At 42.1% G+C, this 10,870-nt stretch overlaps 1 protein-coding gene across 1 annotated transcript; it reads right to left on the bottom strand.

The window, feature by feature from the left end:
• Positions 1–8,171: 8,171 nt before the first annotated feature.
• Positions 8,172–10,467, bottom strand: LOC123154817 (uncharacterized). Its single transcript, XM_044573446.1, has 3 exons — positions 10,220–10,467; positions 8,607–8,689; positions 8,172–8,532 (listed from the first exon to the last, which is right to left on the bottom strand). Exons 1-3 carry the CDS (start codon positions 10,343–10,345, stop codon positions 8,424–8,426), a joined length of 318 nt encoding a protein of 105 aa, XP_044429381.1. The 5' UTR covers positions 10,346–10,467; the 3' UTR covers positions 8,172–8,423.
• Between the last annotated feature and the right edge of the window lie 403 nt (positions 10,468–10,870).

The raw sequence follows: 10,870 nt of genomic DNA, 5'->3' as shown, positions 1-10,870 counted from the left end.
ATTCAGGAATCTAAAAGAACATTCATGTTTTCAAAAATTGATCACAATTTAAAAAATGAACATTTCCTTGAAAAAATGTTTACCTTTTAGGAAAATATGTTGAGGTTTTCATAAATATTTTGCCTTCTTATAAAACTAGTTAATGTGTACGTGCAATGCACGTTAATTTGAAAGTATATTAAGTGCATGCGGATATTAAGTAGGATATTATTTACGTGTTATTATGTGATTAGCATTATATTTAGCACGACATTAACTGCATGCTAAACATGTTGAGCGCTCGACATTGAAGCAATCTAGGTCGTTGGATTGATATGATTTGATGGCCGAGATTAACTTGATTTGCCCTTTTGGGTCTTTTTATATTGGTATAGATATAAATATAGATAATTTAGAAATTAAAAAAAACATGTGCTACAGAAGGAAAACTTGAAACAGCGATACAAAGCACGTGAATGTTGCTCATGGGCCGGTCCGTTGGCTTGCGCCTGTATTTTGGGGTCTATTTCACGCAAAATGCACTCCCAGGAAGGCCACGAATGTCTCAAAAAAAAAGGAAGACCATGAATTCTATGTGTCGCTTACTGCAACACTTATGGAAGCACTCGCCCACTTTTTTTTCTTGAACACGCCCACTATGGGCACTAGCGGTTGCCTTGCGGGTCACATTTTTACGAAGCTTCCAAAACCTTCCGTCCTTATTTTCCTTTCCTCCTTTTTGTGGTTTTGATTTTCTTTTGGTTATTTTGTTTTTCGTTTTATAGCGTTTTATTTTTTCTGCTTTTCAGTGGTTTTTTATTTTTTTAAATGTATGACATATTCAAGGGTTGTTTGCTTTTTTTAAACACTGTTTGGAATTTTAGGAAATGTTCAAAAATTAGATAAAAAGCTCAAATTTCGCAAAAAAGATTCAAAACTCTAATTTGTTTGTTTTTTCTTCACACAAATTTCTAAAGTAAAGAAAACAGTAACTTTCATTTTGTTTTTTGAAGTCATGAACATATTTAAGTGTTGAATCTTTTGTTGGTTTCTGAACATTTTTGAAATTTATGTACATTTTTCATCTCTGCGAACATTCTTGAGATTCACAATCATTTTTGAATTGCACATAAAATGTGCCATTCAACCATTAACTCAAACCGAATGTACACTTTACGCTAACAACTCAGTAAGTGATCAGATTTAATCCATAAACTCGTTTATTTGATCAAACAAGTCCAAAACCGATTCGGGAGGGAGAAAACCGGACACGTTGCTGACACACGTCAGCCTATCTTTGATGGCTTGAAATCGAATAAGTTTTACAAGGGTCTTTTTGCAACAACAACAAGCTAATCCTGTAAAGGAAAAAATAATATTAAAATGCCTCACGTTGCGTTGAACTTGAAGTCACAATCTATGGGCAAAACCAACAGTCAAAGACCATTGTGTTACTAATTGATTTGTTGTTATTTAGGTTACGTAGTCTATATTGTGATGTAGTACGCCGGCCTGATCGACTCTATGAAAATAAAGTAAAACCTGGATCGGATCAATATATTCCATGTATGGAAACTTATTTGTTCCTTAGACAATAAAGTATAAATTGGAACATAAGGAAAGTGATCCTAAGGGACAAAAAAACTGTTAAAAACCCACGTGCCAAATAAAAATTATATTATCTAACCTAATCAAAATAACAATCACTTAGTAGCTTAAAGCATCTCCAATAGATGATGTAAAATTTCCATCTCCAAGTCCCATGAGGTCGCGGGATCAAGTCCCATGCAATGCTTTTTTTGATCGGATCAGGTTTGTGTGCCACATAATAAATATATTGTGCAACCTAGTGAATACACACATCAGTTAATTGCTTAGTGTCCATTGAGTGTTGGTTTTGCCCACCAATGCGAACGAATAATTGAACTATGCACAACACAAATAAATAAAAAAATAAATAAATAAAAGGTCAACGAATATGTCTGAACAAACCAAAGTATATGAAGAATTGAAGGATCCTACGCAAGAACCGAGAAGTTGCAATAAAATAAACAAATTAAAATAGGCAAGTAAGCAACGAACGCCATGAAACATGTGTCCCATGGCCACATCAAGACGATACAACTCAGAGCTCAGTTCACTCACTGTCCTTTGCAAAGAGATCAATTAGCAGCTCACGGAGAAATTAATAGGAAATTAACTAGCTACTCCCTCTGTTTCTGAATATAAGACCTTTTAGGTTTCAATGCGAAATACATATGGATATATATATATATATATATATATATATATATATATATATATGGATGAATATAGATGTATTTTAGAGTGTAGATTCACTCATTTTGTTCTGTATGTAGTTCATATTGAAATCTCTAAAAGATCTTATATTTAGGAATTATATTTAGGAACAGAGAGAGTACAAGAAGAGTTGTAGTGGTAAAAAGTTTGACATGGTCCAGCAACTAGCTCTGCTCATCCATACTACAATACTAATTAATCAAGACTATATCTATCAGCCCAAAGATCAAATCGAATTGATTTCCCACACGCAGAACCGATAGTAAAGTACCCCCACAACAAAGAAATATAAAATTATTTATGCTCTGTCTCTCACAAAGTCTCTAGAAACACATGCTACACCTGGCTGGTAATTAGTAGCCGCTTCTTTTATCTCTCCTCTTCTCTCTCTCTCTCTTCCGACTCATAAAAATATAATATTTAAAGGCTTATAGCCTGATTGCATCACCTTATTGTACTTCCTCAAGCTGTCGATCAGTAGTTCCAAAGACAAAATACCAATGAAAAAAATCCACGTCATCTGCCAGGCCATGAAAGCTGCAGCTTAATTTCTCTGGTATTCAGCTCTCCCGCGAGCTCATTAATAACTAGTAAAGTGGATTTGGTAAGTATTTGTGCGTTGGAAACCTTATCCAAGAATTTTGTCTCCATAATGAAATCTATTAAAGATAGAAACCATTGACCAAACAGAAACAAGAAGTATACATCTTGTGAAGAGGATTTTGTTCATCATACTTTCCTGAAATTCCGAAACCTGCGTGCTATGTCTTGCATATAGATCCTATATGGCGCATAGGGCGCCCCCTAGCGCCGTGGCGCGCACCCCCAGCCCAGCTGCGCGCCTTCTGGGCCGGCCCATTTGGGGCGTGATGTTTCCCAGTTTTCTCTTTTTTCTTTTTTTGTGTTGTCGTTCTTTTTCTTTTTTTCATTTTTTCTTTTCTTCTATGTTTCCCTTTTCCTTTCCTATTTTTAAATCTTTACTTTTTCACTTTTTTCGAATTTTCTTTTCAATTTTACGAACACTTTTTTGTTCATCGAATTCAAAAAATATTCATCAATGTTAATTTTTTCCACAATTTAAAAAATGTTCATCAAATTAAACTTTGTTGTTCATCGGATTAAGAAAATGTTCAGAAAAATTCAAAAAAATGTTCATCGAATTCAACTTTCTTTGTTCATCTTATTTAAAAAATGTTCACCAAAATTGAAAATTTGTTGACCAACCTAAAAAAATATTCATTAAATTCAAATTTTGTTCATCATTTCAAAATTTGTTCATTGATTTCAAATTTGTTCATCCATTTGTCAAAAACAAGTTCATGAATGCAATTTTGTTCAAGTTAACCAGAAAGACTATCTCAGCCATTTGCTTCCCGTCTTGATCATTCGAGTACTGTACTTCACTTCCGGAGAGTTCAAATTGTTCAGGCATCGTATCTTTACTGTGTGGTTACGCTTTCCACTCTCTCGCACATTCATTAGCTCACATGTTTTGGTTGGGCAAAGTCTAGTGTTTCAGTCCAGTCTCTTGCAAGAACAGTAGTCTATGAACAATTGGACTAGCATGCATACTGATATACTCACACGCTGCTCTGCTTAACACGGTAATAGCATTATCTAGACGCACCATGGTGATCCAATGCACCGGCAGCGCCACGTGCCGTATACACAAGATCACCGAGCGGACCAACTTCCATAGGCTTGCGCAGATCGAATCGTAAGGGTGAGTTCAGAGACGTGTTCTCCATCAACGGCGGAGGGAGTGGAGGTGGGGCACCGCACCGGTGGACTGGCCGGCGGCCGCTGTGGCTTGTCGGCGTGGAGGTTGGCCGCTGGCGGGCGAACGGCTAGGGATTGGTTATTGCTGGTCAGAGACATCTCCGCTCCTACCTGCTGAGTCCTGACTTCTCATTGCTGCCGCACGGACGCAAACAGAATCAGGCAACACCGGCGCCGCGCGCAGTGCAGAAGTGAACTGGTGAGCAAATTGCTCTCGCTGTCTCTCTCTGTCTCTCCCCTCTACAAATTGCGGAAATTTAGAGTATTTTGATTCTGCATTTTCTTTCTTAGTTGGGGAAAATTCTAATTAGGTCATGGATTTTGTGCTGAATAGAAAAATGTCCTTCACAGAAAAACGGTGAATACAATTCTTGAGGGAAAACAATTTATGTATTTTTCAAAAAAAAGTGAGGCGATTCAGTTGAATGTAAAGTTGACGAACCAACACAAACAGAAGCAATACATGTTCAGCCTCCTTTGTTGTTGCTGGAATTTGAGCAACACGGACCACATCCTTCGATGCCGCAAAAATAAGGCCATCAAACAAATGAAGTCCTATTTTGAGGGATTGAATTTTTGCAGCGGGATCCAACACTACGTGTCTACGTCCACAAATTTGACAATATCGAGCTAATCCAAGAGATGATGTGGGGCAAGCATATTTGAATCTTTGTGCTATACAGCCCGTTTGAGATTTCTTCGCCCCTCCTGAGATTTCTTTCAAGCTCCGCCATTGTTCTCCATGACGACATGATCTCTCTGGTAAATAAGTGGCTGAACAAAGCTCATGGATGATGATGGAGCATCGGGCCGAGAGAGAGAGAGAACTAGGACAAATCTCATGATCACACCAAGAGAGAGGAAGAGCGAGGGAGGGCATGATATAGATGGTGATATTTTTTTGTGATGCGGCCAAAAATTTCAGGCACAACTTACATTTCTTAATTTACATATGTATTACGTACAATTTTTGTTCCGTACTCTCGACAAATACAACACATTCACAAAATAAGTTACGTTGTACTCCCTCCGTCCGAGAAAACAAGTCCACGGCGTAGTTCATTGTGATTTTTGCAAAAAAAAAAAGAACCCTTAGGATTTTAAATCTCCTGCTAATTACCCCCTTTGCTTCTTCCTCCTCCCTCGGTCGCCCGCGGCAGGAACTAGCCCAGCGCGCCGTCGGCAGCCACCGTAGAGCCCAGCGCGCCGCCGCCCACCTACGTCGCCTCTGCCAATCTGCGGCGCCCCTGCCCACCTGCGCCGCCGTCCGCACGGAGGCGACTGCTCCTCCGCGGCGACCAACTGGACGCACGCCTCCCCCACGGCTGACGGCGCCTGCCCCGTCGCCCTGCTCGCGTCCCCAGCCGGTGCGGCCCGCGCCCTCATCCTCTGCTCGCTTCCTCGCGCCCGCGGCCGCCGGTGCGGGATTTGGGCAAGTCGCCGGCCGCCGCTTCCTTCTGCGGCCGCTGCGATTCCCTCCAGCCTCTGATGCTGCTGCTGCTGCTGCTGGGCGACGCCGACGCCCCCCGATCAAGTCCTCTCCGTCTGATGCTGCTGCTCCTCGCCGTCTGAGCTCTCTGCCCCGCCTCTGCTGTTGACAAGGTGAATTTGTAGTAGATATGTGCAGTGGAAATTGAATTGGGCAGTGCTACACCTTCACAATAGTGTGCAACATCCACATTCGCCTGAAAGGGAGAGGGAAGGTTAAAAAGTTCAGATTCTGTTAACTGAACATGTTCAGGTTCAGGTTCTGTTAACTGAAAATGTTTAGATTCGGAAACATTGTTGGACTGATAGGAACTTTGTTGAACAGAGCAATCTACACCTGTAATTTCTACTATTATGCCTCTGTTACTCCAGTCAAAATTTTCAGTCAAGCACAACTGATCATGTAACTTGACAAGATTACTCCAGATTTTGGAAATAATCAATTAGTCCAGATTCTGTCAATTACTTGCGTCAATTAATCATGTCAACGAATAATTACTACAGTAGGTAGGACATGGGTATAGGCAAGTTATAAAATTGCACTTGTGTCAATTACTTGAAGCAATACGCAGTTAAACTGAGATAGCTCACAGTATTTGTGTGCAACCTATGCCATGTCCTTGTCAGGTAGACTGCTCTTTTGTCCCTCCTTTGGATTGTGAAGTCCACTGGAAATGAGCACAAGTCAGGTCCGTCAAACTAAGATTAGTCGAAAGCAACAAAGAGCACTAACCAACCAAAGTTCCACTAGAATTAGGCCACTAGAGAGGAAATAAACAGGTGTGCACTATGCTAAAGGAAGTTGATAAATCCAAACCATGAATTATCAAGTCTGCAATCTTTAGCATGAGTATTTCAGAATTGCTAGTGAAATGTCTTAGGTTTTACTCCAAGGTAATTAGCTCCACTACATTGTCAGGTTTTCTGTTATTTTTGTGAAACATCAGGGCATGAATGTTAGTGAATTATGAGAATGATTAAGGGTTCAGCAATCAGATTATAATTATGACCAGAACAGAGGAACAAATATCATGATTAGTGTAATGTAAAAAAAATATCAGAAAACCCACTTGAAGTTACTGTAGTTACTCACTTGAAGTTACTGTAGTTACTCACTTGGAGTTACTGTAGTTACTCACTTGGAGTAAAAATTTAGAAAAGAATAAAGTGTAAAAATTCAGAAAAGTTACTAAACAGCAGAAGCAATGGCCAAAATTCAAAGCTTATGAAGAAGGTACTCCAACAGTTAAGAGTGCCAATAAGTTCAGTTTTCATGTACTCCCAAACTGGTAACTAAATTACAGTAACAATAAGTTTTCATGTACTAATTCTGCCATAAATTCAGTTTCAAGATTCTACACTAAATATTCAGTCTACAAGATTCTACACTAAATATATAGTGTTATCCATGTTCTGTATCCAGGACATTTGAATTATTCAGAGAAGGATAATGCAAACTAAAAAGTGTTATGCAAACTGAAAACTGATAATTATCCAAAACAAGAATTTGCTGAGTATTTTTACTGTTTGCAGCAAACAAAAAATATTTTGGAAAGTGTCCACAGAATTTCAGTCAAAGAGGCATGTCCTTTTCAAAAACATCAAGAATCCAAAATCTAGGAGACAGATTTTTTGTCAAACATTCTGAATTTTTACACTGAACATTTCTGAATTACTAATTCAGTCTGAACATGTCACAATATTTCTGAAATCAACTTGAAGCTCTGTTCAGCAAATGAAAGCAGCAGTATGAGGGTCTAGGCTGTCTAAAGTAAACATTCGACCTCTCTTGACGAACTCAGGGGTAGGCTCAACGGTCTCGACGGGGGTGGGTAGGAGCACGAGCCTCCGGCATGCTGCGGCGTCGCGCACCTCCTCGAGCACCATGACCAGCCGGCCCGCGGTGGAGGCGAGCGCGGCGCCGCCCGAGATGATGCCGTTGGCGTCGACGACGGCCATGGCCAAGCCGCTCGAGTTGGCGCAACTGGACACAATCTGGCTCACCACCTGCGGGCACGACTCCTTGGCCACCGTCTCCCGCAGCGCTGTTGCGGCCGCGCCCCATGCCTCGGGGGGTGGTGAGGCGGCGACGCCAGGGGGAGGCGAGGGCGGGAAGGCCGCGTCGCCAGCCGCTGGGCCGAGGGCCACCAGCTTCTTCCGTCAACGCTAGGAGGGAGGGGGTGGGCGCGAGCAGGAGACGCGGCGGGAGGAAGAAACGATTTTTGGGGTGAAAGAGGGGAGATTCAGGAGGCAGGGGAAGGGAGCGGCGGATGCACGGGAGAGCATGGGAGCGAGCAGCGGGAGAAGACGAGGAGTGCGGGTTGTGTCAGAAGTTTGGGGAGGGGTTTATGTTTTCCGGTGACAAGCTCATGGGCATTGTCCTAGTTAGGTAAAAAAAACAGAGAAGCTCGAGATTTGTTATTTGACATGGAGCAAACTTTCCATCACTCAGCGAGCCGAACCAGATCATTGGCAATCAGGTTCCGAACGAAGGTTGGTGCACCGCCCGCCCATACGTCTTGGGATACGGTGTCATCTTCAAACCAAAAGTCGCTAGGACATGAGCTACCTTATTACAGTTTCTAGGGACATAAACAACTGAAAAGACTAAAGAAACAAACACCTTAACCTCCCTGAACAACACAGCACTTAATGGAATAGAGTTTGGATTACATCAAAGCTACTTCAACAAGCCAAGGCAAACTTATATCCAAGTGCCTGTATCAGCTTACACAGTTCTCAACCATGATAATAGATGTCTGACTTGGCGACCTAACATAACAGACGCCATCCAAGCAACAGGGTGCCTCCTTCATAAATACATAATACATGACATATAGATAGATAAAACAGAGCAGGGCATAATCACTTCTCCTCTAACCGTCGATTGCTTTCAGGATGACAGCCGCGGTGGGAATAGGCAGAAGCAGCTTGAAAGACCAACTCAGATACTTGTTGCTCTTCTCAAGAAACCCAATGCGCGATCTTCAGAAAGGAGGAAACGGGATTAGGATAATTTCACTTAAGAAATCATGCAGCAACAAACTCTAGTTCCATACCTCATAAATTCCTGGTGTTTCTTCACTCGATCAAGTGTAGCTAGATTCTCTTGGTACAGCCTTTTCACATCTTCCTGATCTTCCTGTTCACACCAATTTTGTTATAAGAGAACATTAGTTTGCGACAAAATGGACAAGTGGATAAGGAGGCAAATATGCTATTGAATGCTATCTTCAATCATATCATGTCTCAGGAACACAACATGACAGGATATACTGAAGCAGACCTGATTTCAGCAATTCTATTTAACCTTAAATGGTAAATGAATGTGAGAATAGACGTTGCAGCTTCGCAGTATATGCAAAGCATCTTAATGACTGTTGCCTGTGAGACTGCACTAAAACGGCTGACGGTTGCAATCAATCAAAGGGAGTAGCAGTTGCACTCTAATGTGATCTTTCTTGCTAATAAAACAAAAATAGGCTAGAAGCATGATTCTTCGAGATGACATGTTGACATATGTTTGATCTAGCTAGTAGGTACGGAACACATCATTATTGGCAACAGAGAATCACTTGCGATGCACCTAGTGCAATGAACTACTCCCTTCGTTTGTAAATATAAGTCCTTTTAGAGATTTCAATACGGACTACATACGGATGTATATAGACATATTTTAAGTGTAGATTCACTCATTTTGCTTCGTATGTAGTCCATATTGGAATCTCTAAAAGGTCTTATATTTAGGAATGGAGGGAGTATTTGTGTGAGGCAAAGAGACCTATCAAAACGATAATAAGAACTCATATACACATGAAGCCTACAAAATACAAAATATATACCATAATAGCAAGAGAGCTCCTGTACGCAGAAACAAGGGAGCTCCAGGACATGAGCAAAGTAAAAACTGGTAGTTCCATACTTGTCCGATGCCTGAGAGGGTCAACAGCCCCATCCATGCTAACAAAGCAAGATATCTAGACCCTGAGCTGAAGAAATTATAAGTAACTAAACCACCGACGGTAAGGTAATCAGAATGCATCACACAGGGCAGATAATAGAAAGTTGACTGTAAGAATAAAAGTTGCAGCTTGGCAGTCTATGCAAAGCAGCTAATTACTCCGACAAGCTACAGCGACTGTACTTCCAAACTAGTTTGTTTAATAATTTAAGACCCGGTATAATAAACATGGCATCATTCAACTTGGTTTGTCAAACCCTTGCTGAGCTTCAAGCTTGAGGATAGACCCCTGTGATTTGCAAATGCAGGTGGCTGCTTGGCTAGTCAAACATTTTTCTCAATATCACTAGGGAAATGTTGAGCAGAACCGGTAGGAGAGTTATCAGGAAATATACTTGCAAGATGTAAATTTGAATATATGCAAGTCAAAGCAAAATACTTTGATAGAAATCAGTGGCCAAAGTGTTAATTTGGAGACTTGTACAGATGGAAATCAGAGAGGGAGGGAGTAGACGCACACTTGCAAGTAGAGCGCGTGATGATCTAGGGGCCGGACCGCGGGGAATCGAGCAATGACGCGACGACGGACGGACGGAGGGACAGGTCGGAGTAACAATAAACTAGGGCAATCGTCGGCACGAATCGCACGGGGCGGACGGAAATTTCTCGGACTTTGAGGGAGCGCGGGGGGCAAGGGGGCGGGCAAATTACCTCCAAGGAGCTGAAGAGCCTGGAGCGGAGGGGCCGCGTGCCGGCCGAAGGCGAGACGCGGGGACGGAGGACGGCGGCGGCCGGGGACCGCATCCTCGTGGCCAAGTTGCGCAGCGCCATGGACATCTGGACCAGATCTAGGGTTCTCTCCTCTTTATTTATATTTTTGGACCTGTTCCTCTCCTCTCTCTCGCTTTCTCGAAGCTTTCCTCCTGCTTCCTTCGGCCTTCTCGCGGTTAATGTAGAGAGACGGACCAAGGCGTGCGTGTCCGTCCCGGCCTCGCCGCCTTTTCTTCTCCCACGATGGGCCTGATAGATGGATGGGCCGAACAGGCGGGTCTGCTCACTATTTTCCTTGCGCTTTTTTTAGGGGCTGCCCTTCGCGAGAGGCACGGTTTTGCTTCGACGAGAGGCACGAATTTACCTTCTTGAAAGGTCTAAAACGAAAAAAAAACAGCTTTTCATTTTTTTCCTCCGCAAAAGGCACGGCCGTGGTTCTTAGAAATGAACACAAATTTGCTTTGCTTCCGTGAGAGGCAAGGTCGTGCTTCTCAGAAGCGAAAATAAAACATATTTTTTTCCTTTCGCGAGAGGCACGGCCGTGCCTTTCGGAAATCAAAAAAATGCATTCTCATTTTTTCCTTCCGCGAG

The sequence above is a fragment of the Triticum aestivum genome, chromosome 7A, assembly GCF_018294505.1.
Source record: "Triticum aestivum cultivar Chinese Spring chromosome 7A, IWGSC CS RefSeq v2.1, whole genome shotgun sequence".
NCBI classification, from domain to species: domain Eukaryota; kingdom Viridiplantae; phylum Streptophyta; class Magnoliopsida; order Poales; family Poaceae; genus Triticum; species Triticum aestivum.
Note: the sequence above shows the minus strand (reverse complement) of the source record. Positions and strands in the feature narration are given on the sequence as shown.

What these genes read in the sequence shown, in the direction of transcription:
- LOC123154817 (XM_044573446.1), bottom strand. Translation starts at nt 10,345, where the DNA reads ATGTCCATGGCGCTGCGCAACTTGGCCACGAGGATGCGGTCCCCGGCC. An exon ending in GGCTCTTCAGCTCCTTGGAG is followed by an intron (nt 8,690 to 10,219) that starts GTAATTTGCCCG and finishes TGGTGTGAACAG; the next exon opens with GAAGATCAGGAAGATGTGAA. An exon ending in AAACACCAGGAATTTATGAG is followed by an intron (nt 8,533 to 8,606) that starts GTATGGAACTAG and finishes TCCTTTCTGAAG; the next exon opens with ATCGCGCATTGGGTTTCTTG.